The 22,003-nt window shown below is 41.6% G+C and overlaps 3 protein-coding genes across 4 annotated transcripts in view; 1 reads left to right on the plus strand and 2 right to left on the minus strand.

Annotated features, from left to right (window-relative positions):
- Nucleotides 1-157: 157 nt before the first annotated feature.
- palb2 (partner and localizer of BRCA2) lies at nt 158-7,311 on the minus strand. 2 transcript variants are annotated; one of them, XM_029506923.1, is made up of 13 exons: nt 7,266-7,311; nt 6,914-6,988; nt 6,697-6,756; nt 6,501-6,604; nt 4,886-6,402; nt 3,005-4,446; nt 2,762-2,914; nt 2,431-2,513; nt 2,041-2,190; nt 1,820-1,936; nt 910-997; nt 612-823; nt 158-522 (listed from the first exon to the last, which is right to left on the minus strand). In XM_029506923.1, the coding sequence occupies exons 2-13, from the start codon at nt 6,971-6,973 to the stop codon at nt 309-311; spliced, it is 4,200 nt and encodes a 1,399-aa protein (XP_029362783.1). In that variant the 5' UTR covers nt 6,974-6,988; nt 7,266-7,311; the 3' UTR covers nt 158-308. The 2 variants fall into 2 exon arrangements, with proteins under 2 accessions (XP_029362783.1, XP_029362774.1); XM_029506914.1 differs by having other exon boundaries at nt 4,886-6,376; nt 6,469-6,604.
- Nucleotides 7,312-7,832: 521 nt separating this feature from the next.
- On the minus strand, nt 7,833-12,794 carry LOC115046352 (retinol dehydrogenase 8). The gene is made up of 6 exons (XM_029506673.1): nt 12,679-12,794; nt 10,122-10,283; nt 9,834-10,013; nt 9,521-9,614; nt 9,151-9,334; nt 7,833-9,028 (listed from the first exon to the last, which is right to left on the minus strand). The coding sequence occupies exons 1-6, from the start codon at nt 12,782-12,784 to the stop codon at nt 8,801-8,803; spliced, it is 954 nt and encodes a 317-aa protein (XP_029362533.1). The 5' UTR covers nt 12,785-12,794; the 3' UTR covers nt 7,833-8,800.
- Nucleotides 12,795-14,782: 1,988 nt separating this feature from the next.
- Nucleotides 14,783-22,003, plus strand: part of LOC115042399 (collagen alpha-1(XI) chain) — a 33,326-nt gene continuing 26,105 nt past the window's right edge. Inside the window, exon 1 of the mRNA XM_029500612.1 lies at nt 14,783-15,088. Coding sequence (XP_029356472.1) covers nt 15,010-15,088 — 79 coding nt within the window. The 5' untranslated portion in view covers nt 14,783-15,009. The remainder of the gene's footprint in view (nt 15,089-22,003) is intronic.

Below are 22,003 nucleotides of genomic sequence, written 5' to 3' on the forward strand. Positions count from 1 at the left end.
CATGATCATACATAACTGTTTATACTGCTGTTGACAAATAGGGATAAAGTGAATTATGGCATTAGTCAACAACAGCAGTGTAAAGACAATAACAAAAGAAAAGTCAGTGGAATCACATAAGTTTAATGTAAATTGTATAAAACTTTAACAGCAACTCGTTTTTCTTTAAATAGAACAGGTAAACTGATCAGATGTTAAAATGTTAACGGTGTGTGGACTGAATCTTGTTAAAATCTTATTTTTAAATGTTTACACAGTGACAGAAGGATTTGTATGTCTGATAAAAGTATTCCGAGTCTGTATTTCAGTCAATTCAGACGGCAGCAGTGTAAAGTAACATCTCCATTATGATGTCCAGTCACCAGCGTGTCTTGTCCCCCCCAGCGAGCCAGCTGCCAGCCTTCGCTCTCAGGAGCCCACACCATCCTCACGGCCCCTTGATGCTCCAGCTCCCACACACACACACAGCCGCTCTGACTCAGGCCGACGACGCTGGAGCTGCTGACGTCGGCTTCACACAGTCTGCAGAACACAAAGGGCCAGAGGGAGACGTTAGGTGAATGTACACACACAGAAACACACACCTCGTCCTTCATCAGTCCTCCTCTCACCTGCCAGACCAGGCTTTGGGCGGATACAGCTGAGTAGCTAGGACAGACTTGCTACTCAGAGGGTTAATGGCAACCAAAGAGAAGAAGGCGGTCCTCTTCCTCTCCTCTTCTTCCTCCTGCTCTGACAACATTTCATCTTTTGCTTTGGCTTCTTTTTCTTCCCCCTCAAGAGAGCTGAGCAGCTGATGCTGCAGCAGGACAAATAACACCCCCTGCGCACAAACACAACAACACAAAGGTGTGACACAGTTGGAAGGTGAGACAGCTACAGCGGCAGAGGAAAAGCAAACAGACTCACATTGTAGGCGTATCCTCTGAGAGCGGCCGTGTGTGAAAACACATCACCCAGGATGATTCTGCGCAGCAGCTGCCCGCTCTTCAGATTCCTGTGACGGACAAATGAAAAACACATTCGACTGTAAACATCAGCAGAGCATGTGAGCACCATACTGAGATTTTAAAGACCTTTTAAGAGGCAGTGTTTTGTCACAGCAGGAAAAGCATGTGTGATTAATAACACAGAAAATTATTGCATTCCATTTAGTTTTGCCCATTCAAATTCAAATAAAGTCAGAATCTCTACTCCAATGCTTAAAAAGATCATTTCTCTCAAAGTGGAACCGTAGAGCTCTAATGTTGACACATTAAACATTATAAGGATTTTATAAATTCCATTTGGGTTCTGAGCAGTTAGATCTCGTCACTAAACCTGATCAGACTTGGGTCAAACAGAACACATTTCTCGAATACACACACACACACAGAGCCCTGGACTGTATCCCAGCATGCACAGGCAAAAGACAAAAAAACATGCAGGGGTTCTTTCATGTATGTAACCAATTCACATTCATCCTAACAAAATTGTTGGCTGACGTAGCCTGTGTCCATAAAGTTGTTAGTGTTGTCTGAGTCTACACTGATCAACATCAGCTATATTTTATGGGACAATAAACACAACAGCATGTTTAAAGCAATATTTAACTCTTTATCTTTATCTAAATGAAGTGGTAATATCATGAATAAAAGTTCTCTCTGGCAGCATCTCTCTCTTTCCCTCTTCCTATTTTTTCTGCCTGTATCTTCACTGAGATTTCTGTTGTCTCTCAGTCCAACGGCAACAAGGAGGCAGAAGACGACTTCGGGCTCTGTCAGTCCAACAGTCAGCATAAAAAAATGGAAATGACCTGGGCCGCCCTTCTCTTCCTCACCAGATAAAGACATGTCCACCCTCATCTGTGCCAATCAGAGCATCAGGAAGTCCGTCCACTGGTGCGATGGCCCCGACACAAACACCAGGAGACACAAGAGGCTGAGAGCTTGGTGTGCTGAGAGAAAGAGAGCCAGAGAAAGGGGGGTGGGGAAAAAGAAGACTGAGAAACTCTGCAAAGTGAAATCAACGAGCAGAGATAACTACAATAACTCCTGTTACCTGTTGTTGTCTGACAAGGTAAACACCTTCAGGGTGGAACCTGCAGCTGAGTGGCAGGACGCCACCACTCTGGAATTGGACACACCAACAACAGTCTGGACGATCCCCTCACACAGCAGCAGCTGAATGAGGCTGGAGCACGACAGCATCCTGCGCACATGAACACCACACAAAGACAGTTTTAATTGCAGAAGCTTCAAAAGGTCTAAAGCTAATTCCAAAAGCTGTTTCTTCCCAAGAACGATTAATCTCATGCACACTGGAAAAAAAAAACAAAAAAACAAACAACTTAATCCAGCACAAGGCTGTAATCCTGCATTTAAACATTTAAGGCAGAATGTAAAACAAAGCACAAAATATTAGAGTCTAGTTGACAGTTGTTGTATTCACCTCACTTCTCTGATTTCCAGCTGACCCAGAGTCACAAACATCAGCCCAGCAGTGTCTGGGATGGGAAACACATTGATCACTGGCTGTAAGCAAAGAAAGAAATAAATCCTATCAATGAAATACATTAAAGCTGCTTTATTTTGTTGTAGCCTGATTCTCACCAAAAAACTATCTACCCTTGTTAAAGCTTTGCAGGGCCAGAATTTGATGCATTTTCATCACTAACAGTGAAAGAATGGACTGCATGAAATCATCAATATGGCAAAACAATATCTACCACCTGGTTCCTTAGAAGCATTTTGTTCAACAGTTTTCACTCAAAAACACTCACATCTTTGAAGGTCCAGGTGTGTATTAAGCTCCAGTCAGAGCCTGTGGTCTGACTCCAAAGACACACTGCCCATTTCCCTGCTGCTGCAATATACAAGCTGCCTGAAGGTCCAGGCAGACAACATGTGTCCACCAGACAGCCTCCTGCTGGGGCCTGAACACACACACAAACAATGATGAACTTTAAATTGCACACTGATGCTGAGCATTAATTCAGAGTTGTATGACAAGTAAAACTTTCCACCTTCAGTGTGTGTGTGTTTCTCATCATGTGCTGCTCTGCAGCCTCCCCTGTTGTCAGACCCAGCTGCCCACCTTCCCCCAGGGACTGGATGCTGGTTGTGGTGGGACAGGATGCCGGCTCAACCTTGTGATGCTGTTCAGCTGGATCTTCTGACAGTTCAGGTGGAGCCTGGTTGTGACCAGAGGGGGAGGCCAGAGGCTGGCCAGGAGGGAGGTAGGTGATGGACGGGCAGGGAGAGAGAGCTGGTGGAGAGAGAGCCTGGGTTGATGGGCTGTGAGGAGGAGGCAGTGTGAGAGCTGGGGCAGAGGGGGAGGAAGTCAGGGGGAGGCAGGGACTAACAGGGTCGGGGGTCATCCCTAAGCAGGGCAGAGTGGGACTGGTCAGCAGAGTAGAGGGGGAGGGTGCAGAGGCCAGCAGAGGGCTGACCAGCAGCTGAGAGTGAACCCTGTGGTGCGTTGAACGCTCATTCTGATTTTTATTTTCCACTGATGTGTCACAGAAGGGGACCGTGTGGAGTTCAGAGGAGTCCACATTCTGAGGCTTCACAGGAAACTCTCCCGGAGCGTCACTGTCTTTACACATCTGCACAGCAGCACAGCTGGTCAATGTCTCCTCAGATGTTTCCTCTAGAGGGCAGTCAAAGGAAAGAGTCTTGACAGCTTTGTCTTCTGTTTGGTGATTTTTTGACCTCTCATCCGCCACAGGACCGACCGCACCAACACAATCCGTATGTTTTTCTGATGCAGACGGTTTAAGATCATTCTCTTTCCCTGCTGGTCTGTCTGCAAAGCTTGTGTGAGGCTGAGAATTGACACAGTAGTTGGAGGATGGGTGTGTGTTGCCAGCTGGGATGCTCTTCTGGTCATCAGTATTCAAAGTCAAAGTATCTGGCTCTTGATCTTGATGCAGACAGTCAGCTGTGCACCCTTGAACCTGTGACACAGCTTGTGATGAGCTGGTCTGTGTCTTTGCATCGAGGTCTTCAGTCTGCTGCTCTCCAGAGGTTTGTGCGTTTTGTGCTTTGGGTGGCTTTTCAGTGAAGGACTGGTCTTCAGGTTTGTGGTCGATCAAGATGTTTTCTACATCAACAGTTTTGTTCACAGCCTGTTTTTCCTTTGAATTTTCAATTGTGGGCGTGAGCCTGATTGGGAGAGGAAGTGGCATCAGTGGGTCAGCAGTGCTAGACTGAGGGAGACACCGGCGGCTGCTCCTCCGAGTGATATGAGAGGGTGGGTCGAAACGTTCGATTCTGGACTCCATAGCAACTTGGCGAAGCTTGTGAAGCTTCAGGGAGGCAAACTGGTCATCGGGGAGATGAAAGTCTTGGTGCATGTCAGTATTCATCAGGCTTCTGACCAATGGGATGGGAGACGGGACAGGAAGCAGAGAAGTTTGTGCAGGTGGACAGGGAGGCAAGAGGAGAGATTGCCAGCTCGATGAAGCTGTAGGACACAAAAAAGTTCATGTGAGATGAAGCAGAAAACTTTTTCAGATGTCAACTCTTCACTAAAGCCAACAATGTCATCTATCCACTAATGTTTGTGCCTGACATTACACAATATAATGAACAGTTAGTGCAGTTTATTTTGTAAGTGACTGTTGTTGCCTGTTTTTCATATACATTTTCCATTTTTTGTGCACTTATAAATTATTTTGGGAGGAATGCACTATGATTTGTTGCATACAAGTATAAAGGCATTGAAGGTGGACCAACTTTTCCCAGGGTCAGAATCACAACCTTTAGACCTTAAATAATAACATATTACTGTATCCAAAGTTGGGATGGTGGTAAAATAACATTTTTATTCACAAGACCAACATGCAACCCCCCCACTTTCAGTTGACATTTACACATCTATAAAGTCAGCGTAGAAGACTTACTTCTGCTCATCTGTGCAGATGTGTCCGTCCTGCCACTGCTCTTCAGAAAGATGGAATACACCTTCTCTACATGTCCAGAGGCAGAGCTGCACTGAGCTCCATTCACTTGGGAGGCTGTGATGTGGGTGGACACGGGCTGGGGAACATATGGCAGAGGAACCGGTTCCCCAGGAGTGAGAGACAGGTTTGGCCCATTAGCTCCATGTAAAGACAGGGAGGAAGACATTGGGGAGCTGGTGGGCTGGTGATCGTCTGAGGTTTGTTCAAAAACTGGTAGAGGGATGTCTAAACTCACAGGGGATTGTGGGGTCTGGGTTCTTCCTCTGCCCCTGCCTCTTTTTCTCCTTCTGCCTCTCCTTGTGCATTTAGTGCTCAGTGGAGTGGATGAATAAGTCTCTATATTGGTCAGACAAGGAGAGATTTTATTTGACTCTATCTTGCTTAAGCTCTGACTGTTGCCAGTAAATTCAGAAGCTGCATCAACAGTTGGCACATGTAATGAGTTATGAGATTCTGAAGTTGTTGGGGAGGAAAAATCTGTCTGAGTGTGTTCATCTGAATATCTGCTGGTGTTTATGTTCCTGGTCAGTCCTCTGCCACGGCCCCGGCTCCTGCGATGGGGTCTAGAACGCAGCTGGGAGAGTATGACTGCCTCCATATCAGGCTGACTCTGTGAAAGTGTCATACGCCTTGTGGTTCGGACGTAGTACTCTGCTGGAAAAATCAGTCCTTCCACCAGAGTACAGGAGTCCAAGGGACCCTTTCCATCTCCTTCAACCACACTCTTGTCTTCTTTTATTTCCATAAAGTTGTCGTGCCTTTTGTTGTTTTCCATTTCGTCTGCTGCATTTTTATTTATGTCTTTATTAGTGGTCTCTTCACAAAATGTTATATTTCTGTCTCCTCCTCTATTCTCATTGTGATTTCCTCCTTCTATCGCCTTTCTTTTTCCTTCTGGTGTGCAAACTTGTCGTTCTTCAGTTGGTATGGCAGGGTTGGAACAATTCAGCAGCAAAGAAGGTGAAGCTTTTTTTCCTTTAGCTCTCTCACTCTCTTTTTCCATTTGTTCATCATCTCTTGGTATATCCCTTCCCTCCATATCACCTGTTTCAGTCTGTGAATGTGGGTTCCAGTGTGTAAGAAGTAAAGAGGGAGACTCAGACTCTGAAGCAGAGAGTAGCTCCTCATTTTCATTCACCACTTCTGTTCTTTCAGACTTGTTTTTTTCTTCCTCTCCTTCTTTTTTAACAACCTCAGTCGTTTCAATCTGCTCCTGTCCTTTTTCATTATTGTTCAGGATCCTGTCAGCCTCCGCACTCTTCTTTTCCCAGCGCAGACGGCTGCGCCGAGACCTGAGGCGCAGGGCAGGACTGGGTCTGTGACCTCTAGTTCCGTCATAGCTGGGATCTGGGGTTTGTGGGCAGGCGGCATCAGAAGGGAGCAGGAACCTGATCACCTGACTCTTTCTGAGGTTATCAGTAGCTGCTGGACCTGGTAAAATATCAGGATTTCTCAGTCTCAGAAAAATTCACCAGATTGCAAGATGACAAGATGGGATTAAAATTGTAAAATTGTAAATGCACCTTGGGCTTTAGCATTGGCTGTGTTCACTGACGATGAAGCATCAGATGTCCCCTCTGGGTCCCTCTGGTCCTGGTGGTTGTGCTGAGAAATCCTGCTCCTCACATGTCTACGCACGGCCTCCAAACGCTCAGCACGCTGTGAGCAGATCAACACATGTATGAGACAAAAGATTTTCCACTTTTGACTTAAAAAAAACAAAGAAAGAAAATCTAAGTTTTATATCTTACCTGAAGTCTCTGGGCTGTTCTGACATACTCCCTTTGTAAAAGCTCCAACTTCCGACGAAGCTGAATTAGAAAAATGTAAATAACAGAAGAGATTCAGCTCAGTTCATGGTGGCACTTTATGTGGCTTAATGGCTGCTGCTTCTTCCTTTCAGGGGTGATTTTAAACATTTTTAAAAGACAAACAGCCCTCTAACTACAGCAGATGAGCCTAAATGACCTTCTCCTTGTCATCGTAGTACAGTGTGGTCCTCAGCTGCTCCTCCACATTGGTCTCCATCCTGCTAACTCGGTCCTGCGGGAGAGTCAAAGTTATATGTAGCTCTACCATTTCTACTTTTGTGTTATTTTGTATATATTAACGTTGTCGTATTTATTATGTCCATTAAATCCGGCCTGAGCCAAACCTCTCGGTTCGACAGTAACTGACGTCGGATTAGCTAAAATTACGAATAACAAGACAACGTTGAGGTTTGATTAGCACCGGTTAAAGCTGTCAGCACACAAAATCTGCTTCCTTTTTTAGCTGTTACAGTTAATAATGCTTTATTTAAACGTTTAAACAGCCTTACTCCGACTCCGCTTGCTCGTCCATGGGAAGTTTATTTTGATGTTCGATTGCTCGGGGATCGATTTACTTACGAATTTCCCGCGACTCCTTCTGCAGGCCGGAGCAGCGGAGCACGGAGGAGTCGATGAGCAGGGGGGACGCAGGTGAGTTTGATTTCTTCTACCCGCCGAAAAAACTCAAAGTTTGGCTTCTTATTCACATTGAACTCCTTAATAATTCCTATCTCACATCCACACATAAAACGTACGATTGAGTTCCGTTTATATTGGGTGATATCTGCCCCTTTTTTTTTTAAAGCGTTTGGAGCTGACACTAACCGTTAAATTCAGACAGAATGACGGTTAGTTTAACTTTTAGCTAACCGTCAAAGGTTTCCAAGATATATGTCAAAAATAAAGTGTCTGTCTTGTCTAAAATAAAGATGGATGTCTTTGCACAGTTTACCTCATCACCAGACTACACCAACAACTCTGCTCACATTGCTTGGTCTCAATTATTTCAACTTTATTGGTATTTCTACGATTCTTATTTCTCAGTGTGTTTTTCTTTTTTTCTTGATGTCCCAAGAAGACATATTTGTGGTACATTGATTAATAAGAGTAATGAAATGGACAACTGACAGGTTAACTGGTGTAATGCCATCCCTTAAACTGGAGCATTCCTCTGGAATTGGCATATATAGACACACAAGATGATACATCAAATAAAAACAATAACTTTGCATTAATCTATGTCACTTTCATTGTTCAATGTCAAGTAATTTCAAAGGAAGATTGCATCTGAACTGAAGGGCTCCTGTACAATAGACAAGATCAGTTCATGATATTATTATGACCTCAATTACAATTTCAACTACTAAAAGTGCTTTTGTCATTTATCTAAGATCTAAGATCTTTATCTAAGAGACTGAAAGTAAAGTTTTCTTCTACAGAAATAAAAGGGAGGACACTTGTGAAACAATTATCATAATCATGAGTAATGTGTATAAAACACCATTGACTAAACTGCTAAATGGTATAAATACCCAAAGAGTTGCGCTAATAAATAAACATTATACGAAAAGTGTCAAGTGTACATAGACTACAAATAAAATATGTATACCTATGACTATGATAAAAACAATAAAACCAAGCTACATTATGCTTTCTCAGTGGAGCAAACCTTATTTGGCACTCTGGGTAGAAAACAGTTTTGAATAATTGAATTTCAAGAAATTTGGACATCAGTGTTATTTTCTATACATTTATACATATTACACAGCAAAAACAATAAAGAGATAACTAAGTTATGATAAAGACTGCATGTATGGAGTAAGAAATATGGCCAGCCACAAAACTCTTTGAAACTGTAGGATGGATTTAAAATATTTGTATTATATATTTATACATTATAGAGATCTTTTTTTCTTTAATTGTAACAAAATAAATAAATACTTACTACTATGTTGGTTTTGTGTTTTTCATAATATGCTGACAGCCTAACCAGAGATGCTGTGTTGTCTTTATCCTGGTGTACAAACTGACAGAACATGACTTTTTAGTTTGGTGAAATTGTCCTGCTCCTTAGACATCCACAGGTGAGGTACTTCATGGCTGTCATGCTGACGTGCATTAGTGGGCCGAGGTTGAAGAGCATGTGGTAAAAGGCATGGACTGACAAGCCTCCAGTTTCGTCAGCGTATTTCAGCGCTACAATAGGCGTATACATAGGGTTTGTCAGATTACGGAAACGTGGCCTGCTTGCTTCAATCACTTTCTTGGTGCACTGCAGAATGTGGGAGGACGGACAGAAAAGACACAGGATTGGCAGTCAGACTTGCAGGATAAATCGCCAGTGTAGATAAAACAGATAAGGCACAGTTAGTTGCAGACTATTGAAGTACTTACTTTGGCGATATCATCAGGTGTTTGTCCCAGTACCTCAAAGATGTCAATAGAAGAAGGGAGGTAGACATTCTTGAAATAATTTACTGTGTCAGGATCAGCTCCAGGACACTCTCTCTGTTTTACCTCCTGAATCATCTTTGCCTCAAACTCTGTGTGCACTGGACCCGGTTCAATCAGTGATAATCTGAGGAAAGACACACTGGGGCTCAACAACAAAGCACAGTCAGAGGAAGGGAAGACATCTATAGGTCAATATGCAAGACTAGTGCAAGTGATATTTAACCTGCTAAGCATGAGCATGCTAAGTGTGCTTAGGTCTGTCAGTGATACTGCTTTGTTGGTAGTGTTTGAAATAGCAGTTGTCACTCACATGACGTTAAACTTGAGAAGCTGCACAGCCAGGCTCTCACAGAAACCCTCCATTGCAAACTTGGAAGCTGCATACACATCATTAAATACCACACCTATGGAGACAAAATAAAAGCAGCAGCAATCCTGTCAGCATGAATAAAGCCATGCAGTTCTCCTTTAGCCTTTCGTCACCCCTACTCATCTGTCCATCATCCACTCATACATCTGTCAAACTGAAGCTGACAAACCCTGTTATTTGTCTGTGTACCATTTAACGCCCCACCTGCCTCCTCTTGTCTCACTCATCCCATCACATATCTGTCTTTGCTCACCTTGAAGTCCCATCACGCTGCTTACTACAATGATGTGTCCTCCCTTTCTCTTCTTCATATCAGGCATCACCTCCTTTATCATGCGGATCACTCCAAACACATTGGTCTCAAACACTTTCTTCATCTCTTCAATGGGGATGCTCTCCACAGGACCCACCAGGCCAATACCTGCATTATTGACTAGTAAGGAGAGAGGAAGATGGAGAAATAAGACGAGGAATTGGTATGAATTATGGATTTTAATAATCCAAAATATACCTTGGCGAGGATGCATTGACTGTTACTTACTAAGGACATCCACATGACGGTCTTTGATGCCATTGATACACTGTTTGACGGACTCGTCGCTGCAGACATCAAGTACAGCCAGAGAAAGAGTTTTCCCGTAGGTATCCCCAGCAGCTTCTACCAGCTTATCTTTACGTTTCAGATCTCGCATCGTGGCTATGACTGTGGACAGTTTGTTGACAATGGAAAACAAATCACAGAGATGAGAAGTTTGATAGTATAAATCATTCAATATTTATGTGTACCCCAACCCCACCCAAGTCAGCTAGGATTGGCTCCAGCCCTGTCTGCCACTGTGATGGATAAGCGTAGACAAATGGGAGAAAAATATTTATTTTAATCAACCATGTAAATTAGATTTGAACAAAACTTTACAGACGGTTGAAGTCCCAAGGTCATTTTCACTAATAATATACTGAACATTTTCACAAAGAGCTTTAAAGCATTAATCGATGGATCAGCATTTTACCACGTTTATAGCAATGCATCTTTTCAGGCTCCAGGCCACAGTTTTTAATTTCCATTTAGACCATATTCCTGTTCCCACTGGGTGTAGGCTGTGAATGAATAAGTACACTAGCAGAGCAGCTAGTGTTAAACTAAATCATCTTCAGCAATGTCCCAATTTCGGCTTCAGTGTTTCAATCCCAATTACGTTGTCCTCAGGCCATTTTGACCTGAGTGCAGACGCTCTTTTCATCAGCGCTGTTTGCCAGTAAAAACGTGTATTGTTGTACATCTTCACTTTTCCTGGGCAACTTCCAAGGTATGAGTTTGTGAATGAATGCAACACTCCTTTTCAACAACAACTCCAACTCCTTGCCTTCAGGCTGCTGCTGTAAATAATTATGTCGTTAGGCTTCCTGCCCAGGTAAATGTGGTTACAAAACAATAAAATATCTTTATCATACTTGGAAACTTGCATTATGTTAAATACACCTGTGTCACTGAGAACTTTGTTGTGTTAAATCCTGTTGCAGCATTGATAAATGTTCTACTTTTGGACACGTGCCATATGTTAGCAGAGTTTTTTGATGTGATTTTTCTTGCCCGTTCATGCTGGTTGATCCTTTCTTTGTGTTCAATTCTTGTCAGGAATGAATAGACAGAGAGGAGTAAAGGTCATGGAGAACTTGGTTTTTGACAAAAATATTGGCAACATGGCAAAGATTGGTAGTTGAAGTTTTCAGACACACACTAAAGATACCGTTCACATAAATCCCCGTCCTGTGTTATCTCTAAATTCACAATTAGTACAATAAGCAGCACTTAAAATAGCCCATGTTACAGCAACCAGTTAACACATCAGGATTTGCATCTTGCCGTGGCGGTGTTGTCACTTTCCTGCTCCAGGAATAGCCTCACCAGCCTGTCACCCACAATGGAGCCAGCTGTAATAAGCCTAACCGAAGCTGTGCTTTGGCTTTACCTATTGTCTTGTGTCTTTAGAGTGACTTAAGGTTAAGTCTGGATCAGACACATAACTGCATGTAGGGAGGTACTGAGGAGTCAGAGCTTAATCTCAAGCAAGAAAACTCCAATTCAAATTTAAATTATTCCAAATTATCCAGTCTTTTGGCAAAAGCTATGTTTGTCTTACCTTGGGCTGCATATGGAGTTCCAGTTTTAACTCTGCCAGTAAAGATGTATGAACTTTACATTTTTAAGGACCACAAAAGTGAGGTCTTGAGAAAGGGAGCCAGAGTTTCAAGTTTTTGTTTCATATTATTTTAGATGAGGTGTGAAAGTCACTCCGTAGACAAACTAGAGTAGACTATCTTGAGTTGACCTGGGGCAGTAGAACAAATACATAAAGTTTTTCAAAACCTATGAGAGTGTTTTGTAACATGGTTAGCTGTGATGGAATCTCAAAGTGTAGAAGTGATTTAAGTTGACAATGAGTAATCAGAAAAAAAAGATGAGATAAATGACATATTTATCACCATCTGTGTTATTCCCTTTAAGTTTAGAAGTCTTATTTTGGATTAGTCATTGTCAGATGATGTATTGGCTTATCCATACTTAGCCAACTTTTTGTGACTTTTTCAAGTTGTTCCACGCCTTCCTTGCAGTATCTAGTACTGAACCTTGTTTAATCTCTGGGAAAAGTCACTTCCTTTAAGAGAACTGGACAGCAGTTCCTATAAAAATTACACATTGACAAATCTGTTGCTCCATGTTGACTAAATGTCCAGGTTCTGTGTTTGTCTTGAAACTATTTGAAGCTAAATTACAATCGAGCAAAAAAAGAAAAAGAAGCTACATGGCTCAGTATAGAAAAAAGACATCTGTGTAACTGTTATGCACCATCCACTGTGTAATACTCTTATGTCAGCTACTCTCCAGTGATGTAAGCACCTTAGAAAAACAGTAAACAGTAAAGCTTTAGCAGGACTGATGGAAAGAAATTAATTATGCTTTAACAAATGATCTTACTTTCCAACATACAAAATACAAATGTAACTTTTCAAATGCCATGCCAAGGCCAAGCAGACATTTCAATTCTCATTGTTTCATGTCTTTCATTCACACACACACACACAGACAGTTCCCTTACCATGATAACGCTTCTGTTCATCCTTTGCCAGCATCACAGCCATTCTGAGGCCAATACCGGAGGAGCAGCCGGTGATCAGCACCACTTTCTGTCCGGGACTCGCCATGGCTGTGCTTCCTGTCTGCCCGTTCTGCAAACTGAAGCCCCAGCAAACAACCAGCCCGGCAGGATGAGTAAGATATAAAGTGAGAGCCACTGTAAGAGGATAAGAGAGACAGAGAAAGAGGGAGTCACATGGATAGAGTGTGCGCGCACTGACGCACACACAAAGTGCAGATCAGATTATCTAACGGATCAGTCTGTTGAGCAACTCATTGTATTTCATAATACAAAAACACAGTGAAAAATGTGATAAACCTAACAAATTTAAATTTTCCAAACAAATAGACATCTTCAGAGTGAAAAGAACCAATGAATGGGAAACCTTCTGGGAAAACCTCTTTTGGCGCCTCATGGTGGTCAATGCCATTCTTTTTGTTCTTCAACTGAGTCCACTGTCACTGAATGAGTTGCCTGGATCTCCAAGCCAACAGAATTTTTACAATTTTACAAATATTTTACATGATGATATCTGAAGATGTGTTTTTTTTTTTAATTTTTGTGTTTTAATTATGACTAAAATCAATGAAACAAATACTTTCCATAACAAAATCCCTCTCTCTCTCTCTCTCACTCAGACACACATGAAAGCTACCAGATCTAAGTTAAAGACAACCTACCTGTAGCTGGAGGTAGGGCACTTGGAAATATGCCTGGAATCTATTTTTTCAGTAAAAAAAAAAAAAAAAAAAAAAGTATGTAGAAGTACCTGGATTCAAGCTACCTTTTAAAGCTATTCTAATCAAAATCTAACCTTATAATAATTACTACACACTAAGCTTACATTTACTTTAAAGTATATAGCCCATATTTTACCTTTTATTTTTTTCAGTATATTCATATAGAGTTGTTTGAGTGTCTGTTCGTTAGGTTCAGGCTGGACAGTGCTTGTTCTTTTGCATTTACCTTCTTATAAAGAGAAGGGAGAGCAATGATCATTTTTGCAAACTACTGCAACAAATTGGCACCAAATTAAAAGGATAAAATATTTTGCACTTTGATATAAATACATTTCGGTTTGGTTATTTTGCTCACGATCCTCTTATTGAATAAGTGCTTTGCTGACCAATGTAAATGTTGAAGCTGAAACAGATCAGGGGAGACCTCCAGCATATATATGTTTTCAACTAAATGTATTCATGTGTGTGCAAGTACTCAGCTCATATTTTCTCATTCAACTTCAGCCATAAATGTGTCCGAAGAACAACTTAAAGGTGGTTGACTTTCCATAGTGTGCTGCTGACTTCTCTGTGTGAGAGGTAAGAATGATAAGGTCTCGAACAGAGGGTGAAAAGTATGTTTTAGGTTTTATTGTGCCTATAGGACCTGTGGGTGTGTGTGTGTGTGTGTGTGTGTGTGTGTGTGTGTGTGTGTGTGTGTGTGTGTGTGTGTGTGTGTGTGTGTGTGTGTGTGTGTGTGTGAGAGAGAGACTGGAGTGGGCAAAGACAGACAGGTACTGGAATTTGGAATCCGCAGCAGCATATTTTTATTAGTTGGGCAGCACCTTTGTCCTGTCTTAGCATGCTTTGTGTGTGTATGTGTGTGTGTGTGTGTGTGTGTGTGTGTGTGTGTGTGTGTGTGTGTGTGTGTGTGTGTGTGTGTGTGTGTGTGTGTGTCTTCTAGACGCGGAGAGGGGCAAAAAGAAACGTAGCACAAACCTTCATTGTTCATTCTGAATGTTTTGCATTAAGCCCTGCAAAGACAAACCTTGCTTGCAGCTTTATCTTCAAACCAGTCAAACTTATTGCACATGTGCGCGGGCATACGTGCGTGACGACCTTACAATTTGCGCGCGCCCGTGACAGGGACACTAGTTTCTTCCTTAAATCATTCAGACAATAATGATGCAAATAATGACACGCGCTGTAATTATGTTCCTGCACAGCTCCACGCGCCCCAGGAGTCTCTGGGGAGGGAGGGGTCACCCCGGGAGGAGGGGAGAAAGTTCTCTGAGGGTGAAGAAAGAAACACAAAGTTTATTTTACCGTCCCTCCATTAGGAGAAGAGCAGTGAAGCCCGGAGTACAGGAGCTGCTCATCCTCCTCCTCCTCCTCCTCCTCATCATCATCATCATCATCATCATCATCAATCAGCACATGCGCGCTCTTCATTGGCAGCTGCTGGAGCGCGAGTTAAAGAACGCGCCAAGCCTGGTGAAGTCCCCGCGTGCGGAGCCGAAGTTCCTCTGACGGCAGGTGACTCAGGAGCCACGAGGGAATTATTGGCCGCGATATGATGGATCGGTGGAGCTCGGTGCGGGAGAGATGGCTGCTGCTGCTGATGCTTTTCGCGGTGTTTCGCACAAGAGCAGGTAGGCTGACAAATCAGCTGTTTGGTTGTTTATCTTTCTGCAAATGTTTTATTTAAATAAAGAGTTGTGAGTGTTTCTGACATTTCACGAATCAATTATAGATATTCAGCTAACAACGAGTAAACCATACAAAGATGAGGGTGAGAGCAATAACCTTCCCATTTATTATATTATGATTGGTCGATCTTCAAGTTCAAATAAGTGGTTATTTTTTAGTGGCTGTAAGAAGTTACACTTCTCTCCTCTATCTGTGTCACATCAGTGGCCACCACCTGCCCTTCAGGCCTGCAAGAGTTGAAAGACTTTTTAATGTTGCTTCCAGCAAACAAACTCCCTGTCAGTCATTTGTACATCTACCCAGATTTTGTTTTGTTGACATGAACGTTATTTGTCAGACACAGCTCTGTTCATATAGACATCCAATTCTCATCCTCAGAACTTCTGCAAATCATTTTCCACTTAACTTCTTGAAAAACGAGCTTTGGTCTCCATTGACGGATGATTTTGTAATGCCAGGTCTTGCAGGCCTAAAGCTTTCTGAACTGAGCTGTCTCCTTCTGGGCTCCTTAAACCCACTGCACATTTGCTCGACAGTGGAAAGACATAGGTCTATATGTCTAGACTTGTTCTGCCATACCTGCCGCATCAGTCTGCGCTCTCATACAGCAGTATACAGGATATTTAACAGCTGGGTAATGGGGAACAGACTGAGTCAAATTAAAATGGGCTCCTCTGAACTGTGCTGAGGATGCGTGGTTACATACAGTTACCCCTGAAGCTGTCCTGGAAACATATGAGAAGACTTATTTCTTCTGGGGCTTTTGGAGCCTGGTGTCATTGATGTTTATGAACATAAGTGCATGTGTGCAACACTTCGTTTCAGTAAGAGTTGTATGGAGTTTATTAAGTTGTTCTAGAATTGTAGATGCTTAAGTGCTTCATTTTAAACGGGCACTTGAAGCACTTCTGGTCTGTGTTAAAGGAATAGTTCAATAGTTCATTTCTGAAAATGATTATGCTGCTTTGGTTTCTTACTAAAAACTGGAAGAGATGATCAATTCAGTCTGACAAGTGTAAAGATGGAACCAGCACCTTTCTCTGATATATGTTATAAATAATACAAAAGCTTAACAAAACTCACCGCTAAACCACAAATCAGGTTAACTTCTTTACATCTGTTGTTTTCTTTTTTTAATTGATTTAATTTATTGGGTCGGCATCCACCGGCTTCAACAGAAATACATTAATGATTCACTGGAAAGAAGTCTGAAGGCAGGTGACTTGGCAGCAACTTTACCATGCTGCCTCCATCTGCTCTGTCTGACAAGATGCTGATAAAGCTTGAAAATATCCTAATAACTTTTAAGTTGATATGAAATATCCTCCTTTGTACGCAAGATTAAGTAAAAAATTTGCCTGCCAGCTATTAGATATAATTTGTGTAATTGGGAGTCAATGGTGTATAAAAAGATTTGATTTCAAAAGGACTTTTACCCAGCATATGAAAATAGAAACACATTCTGGGTTGAACCTCTCTCTCTCTCTCTCTCTCTCTCTCTCTCTCTCTCTCTCTCTCTCTCTCTCTCTCTCTCTCTCTCTCTCTCTCTCTCTCTCTCTCTCTCTCTCTCTCTCTCTCTCTCTCTCTCTCTCTCTCTCTCTCTCTCTCTCTCTGTGAAGGTCATTACTGAAGTGACTAATGTGACCTCTGGACCTTTGAGTTCAAGAGGTCAACCTAGGTGTTGGTGTGAACCCTGTAGCATCTCACACCTGAACACATCCTTCAAAATGAGAGTTTATTAGTGAATACTGGTTATGAGCAACACAGATTTAGGAAGGTGCATCCTCCCCTCTACAGCTTTTAGACAAACTCTTAAACAATAACTGTCATCAAACTTACTTTAAGTTGCAGATCACACTTGATTTTTTTTTTTTTTTTTTTTAAATCTTACTGTCAAATGCAGCAAGACACCTGGCTGTCAGCAGGTTGCCAGTAGTTGGGTATGAATTATGATTACAAACATCTGAGCAATGTGGTCAAGTTCCGGTCATAGTCTGGCCTGAGGTATTTCAGTCACTTACCTGGCTCATTATGTGTGTGGAACGTGTGTTCTCAGGTAGCTGAACGCGAACATGAGCTATTTATTGCTTTTAAGCTACTCAGAGCATTTCATGTTCTAAAACTGATTCCAAAATCGCAATTAATTTTTGAGCTTTTTAAAGTCATCTTTTGAACAAGTTGCTTCTAATTTAGTCAAGAAAAATCCCAAACCCTCTGCCCAACGTAAACAGATCATTTATTTATGTCTTATTCTATAGGTTAACGCAGGACATTGTGCAGTGTTAGATACCTTTTTCACCCCACGAGTGTTTCTTATGCTTCACTGTTGCTGCATGGGTCAGCAAAGGTTGAATACTGCAACAAAGCTCATGTGGTCCCAAGATGATCAATGATGTAACAGAGAGTGCTTTTGATTTGAAAGGAGATAAGAAACACCTGTTATGACATCACAGTTTGGGTAATGGCCTAACATGCAACACGGTTGAAGTAGTAACTTTCTACCACGTGTAAGCATGGCAATCATCCTTTTATATATTTTCAGCCATGCTGGCAGAGTCGATCCACTACTTGGATCAACATCTGCTGAAATGGATTGCCGTGAAAGTTTTGTACATTCATGCTGCATTTAGGCTGAATTATTACAACTTCATTTAAAACTTGGGGAGAGTGGAGAAATGTTTCTCCAAGCGCTTTACTAAACGGCTTTAAAGTGTTCAGACTTTTGGGAATTTCCATGCACATACCCTGACAAACCAATAAAAGCTGGAGTGCAATGACATGTACATGATTTGTCAATGATGTCACACCTACAAACACTAACAATGTTCGCATTGCCTTCTATTGCTTGTTTAATTGCATAATCAAGATGGTGGTACCACCAGTAATTATAACCCTGGTAGTTGTGGTGGTACTTCACATCTGCATCCTTAAAAATAAATATTAGTGAAATACCTGTTATTTTGTGAAATACAATCTTTACAGTGTATATGTTTACCTCCATTATACTGTTTTCTGACAAGCAAGAATTGCTAAAGGTGAAGCCAAGCCACAGTTGTTTCTAGCAACTGTGACGTCTCCTGGAAGATATGTTGAATTTTTTTTTTAACATCTACATTTATACAATGACTAGATAATCGGAATGGGCATTTTTGTAGCTAGATCCAAATGAGTTGCAGTTGCAAATTATTTGATAGTTAAAATGAATACATGCATTTAGCTCGGTCTGGCATTGTGCTTGACAGAGAAAATATGTTTGTTTATGTCTGTGTTAGGAGAAAACACAAAGTCAACTGTTCATGTTTGATTTCTTGCTATATTGAACTGTAGCAGATGGGACAAGTTTGCTAAACAACGTGTGGTATTGCTGCCCAAATGATAGATTTACAAAAGTTTTTTTGTGCTGTGATTGATGTGAGGTCCCCCTGGTAATTGACTGTTTCAGCAGAATTGTTTAAATGAGGTTTTAAGGTCAGCTAGACCAGCGAGGAATGTTTGAAGGCATTTTTCCCAACAGACTTTCACAGAAGAAGTGACAAGCTGATAATAACACAAAGACATCTCAGCTCACTTGAGCGGCAACGATATTTTATTCCTGCGTTTTAAACCTCTAGGTACGCCAGCTTCCACCCACAGTTGAAAGACACGCAAATTTAGGTAGATATTTGACTCTACATTACCTGTAGGTGTGAGTGTGAGCGTGAATGTTTGTTTGTTTCTGTATGTTGGGCCTTTGATGGACTGGTGACCAGCTCAGGGTCCATCATGCTCTAGTGCAGTACAAAAAGTGAATTGGGGCGTAAAATCTCATAAAACTGTGACATTTGTCCATCACAATTTCCACAAGGTGAAGTTCAGGGCTCTTGTTTTGTCCAACCCATAGTCAGTCCAGGTAACAGCCATGGCTGGATGGATGTGACCATATTTCTTTCAACTTGACTGGTTGGTGGAGGCAGCTGGACTCCAAAAGCTGAAGCCTATTGACTTAATCCCCTAAATGTTCAACTGATGTCACTATAGTAATAAATTATAGTTGGAAATGGCTATTTTTAATATGATGCTACCGTCAGGTAGTAAAAAATGAGGTATAAAGATGCTCAGATGGTGAATAATGTCATTCAGATAGCACACTGACATCAGACCTCAGATAAATGGACTGCTGGGCCTGGGGCCCTCATCGTGGAGCTGCTAGCATGGATGTAAACTTACACTTGTTTTGACACATTAGAAACCATGACATTTTTCTGTATTGTTCCATGATAAAATTTAACAGTAAATACAGTTTTCTAGTCTCAGTCAGAGAGCAGTCTTATCTTGTTTAGGGCCAAGACAAGACCCACCAATAACCCCCATGGTGGGGGTCTGAGCTAATTTTGGTGGCTGCAAATGCTGGTAAATCAAAGATTATCAGTCAATAAATAGTTGAAATTGACCAATGTTGTTGTTTTTTCAAGTCATAACAAGTCATTGCAACAACTTACAAGCAACTGGCAGTGAAACAATATCACACAGACCAGCCATATTGGAATGGGACTGAACTGCTCAGTGGTATAAGCTGATGTGCAATCATTTCTTGTTTGTTAGTTTTTTTTTTTCTACAGCTTGGTGACAAAGCTTTTATTGCTGTTGATTGTCACTGTTTTATATAATCATTAAATGATGAGTACTGAACTGATATTTTTCAAATATTTTATCAATTATGTAAATTACCTTACTCAAATGGCTGCTACCCTGAAGTAAACAGGTCATTAAGTCATTCTTAGTGAACCTCAAAACACACCAGATCATTCACTAACCACATAAATGTGGTAATTGTGCCTTCAAGAATGAAAATTCATTCTTTCAAGTTATTGAGTGTTTGAGTTGGCAGTAAAGGGTAAATGGTATGTTTGGCCCGGAAACAGGATGTCAAGTGATGCACTATGATTTCATTTCTCTAATCATTTGATGGACCCATTTGTTGAATATTGTAACTTCTTGTAAGTCTGTCAGTTCTCTATATAATTTTCTTTTGACAGTTGGTGTAAAAATGTTGCTTGTCGTACACCACAGTAAAAAAAGAGAACATAAATACAAAATGATTTTTATTTCATAACATGCCTTTCACTCTGGCTTAGGAGCTCTGTGAGCTATAAATCTCTTGTGTTCAAAAATAGTCTCATCTTTTGTTCTCCCAAATCAAAGTATCTGTGTGATGCAACGTCCAATAATAATAAAGCCCAGAGACGCATAAAGCAATGTGTAGCTGTCTGAAAAGCGCTGGAGTCCTGGGCCTGAAAAATATTGACGCAGCCTTTGATCTGTGTTTGAGAGAAAGACAAACTGACACAAATGTATGCAGCACCCTTCATAGCTCTATTTGGGGGGGGTGCAGAAGGAGAAAAGGTGATTACAACTGAGACTGGAGATGAGTTGTGATTTCAGCATGCAAGGCGTAGATTCCTCGAAAGGGGATAAGAAGCACATGTCTGTCTCTGCTGATTTCTTTTTCTGGAGCAGATATCACAGATTCGTCTGTGTGCGCACTGTATGCACAGACTGGTGTGTCTGTGTATGTATCAGACAGCAGGAGAGACTTTCCAGTGTGCTTTCTTTGATCAGAGCCAGCTGAACTAGGAGGAAAGGAAACATATGGTCCCTCCATCCCATTCTTCACTCTTTGTCTGTCCTTCTACTCTCCTCTTCTCTCTGGTTTTCATCTCCCTCTTTTTCCCTCTCCCTCCATCTGGTTTAGTCTCTGAGGAGAATTCTGTCGGATGTTTGAGAGAAGCAGCAGAAATAGAGAGTAAGTAAAAGAGGGGAAGGACTGTAATGCTGGGCTCCCAGGGCAAATCCTCCATGGGGGATTTGAACTCATGTGGTGTCTGGTGTGTGTGTGTGTGTGTGTGTGTTTCAGCACAGCAGTGTAGGAGGCTCGACTAAACATTAGTTCTTGTTTCTGCAAGCGGTGTGTTATTGCATTCTTCGCCATTACTGAGATAATGACAGTCTCATCGCATACACACATGTACACAAAAAAGCCTTTACCCAGTCTTCAGTCATACACACATAGCCAGACACACACACAAACACACACAAATACAGACAAACATCTGGTCTCCAGAAAATCCATAGCCTTTCCAATATGATGCCCATTAAGTTCCCTTTGTGTGTCAGTGTGTTGTTCGACTCGCTTGGGTGTTCTGTATATATAAACGTGGAAACATAACCCATTAAGTCCAGATGCAAAGTAGAGGGATCTCTGAGAGAAGACAGTGGCTTCCACTTAGTGTTCACTACGTAACTTTATTCTCAGCAATCCTTGTGTAATAGATATCCTTATTCAACACGTGCTTTGTCCAGCCAGGGGCTGCGCTTAGATGGGCTAAAAACAAGCATAAAGTCTTGCCATATTATCCTAATTGGAAGGTAAAACTGGGAGGGAGTGCTCCTGAAATATCTTTATCAATCCCTCAAATTTGAACCAGGTATACTGGAAGTGGACTGTGATGTGAGGTTCCTATAGATATTTTGAGCCATAATTTCAACATCTAACCAGATGAATTAAAAACCTGTCCATTTAATGGAACTCTGCTCCCATATCATACAAAGTGTAACTCCCAAAACCTCTACCTTTATGCATATCACCATTATAGTTGATTATTTTACCCTTGTTTGAATCTCTCTGTTCAAACTACACTTGTCCTGCTTTATGTTGAAGCTTACATCTGACATACTCTGCAAGTGTGTGCATGTTGATCATGGTGCCCCTGAAACTGAAGTTTAGAGCCTCAGGATAGCAGACACTGATGGAGACCAGAACTCCTGTTGTGTGTGTACCACACAGTGTATGTGCAGTGTGTTAGTGCATGCTCATACAT

Source organism: Echeneis naucrates, chromosome 1 (assembly GCF_900963305.1).
Source record: "Echeneis naucrates chromosome 1, fEcheNa1.1, whole genome shotgun sequence".
In the NCBI taxonomy this organism is placed as follows: Eukaryota; Metazoa; Chordata; class Actinopteri; order Carangiformes; family Echeneidae; genus Echeneis; species Echeneis naucrates.

Excerpts from the sequence above, each read along its gene's own strand:
- LOC115046352 (XM_029506673.1), bottom strand. The coding sequence starts at position 12,784 with ATGGCGAGTCCCGGACAGAAAGTGGTGCTGATCACCGGCTGCTCCTCC. Across the intron at positions 9,615-9,833 it reads CAGCGTGATGGGACTTCAAG|GTGTGGTATTTAATGATGTG; the intron begins GTGAGCAAAGAC and ends TTGTCTCCATAG. Across the intron at positions 9,029-9,150 it reads CACCTGATGATATCGCCAAA|TGCACCAAGAAAGTGATTGA; the intron begins GTAAGTACTTCA and ends CACATTCTGCAG.
- palb2 (XM_029506914.1), bottom strand. The coding sequence starts at position 6,973 with ATGGAGACCAATGTGGAGGAGCAGCTGAGGACCACACTGTACTACGAT. Across the intron at positions 6,377-6,468 it reads AGCCAATGCTAAAGCCCAAG|GTCCAGCAGCTACTGATAAC; the intron begins GTGCATTTACAA and ends ATATTTTACCAG. Across the intron at positions 1,937-2,040 it reads ACCTTGTCAGACAACAACAG|CACACCAAGCTCTCAGCCTC; the intron begins GTAACAGGAGTT and ends TCTTTCTCTCAG.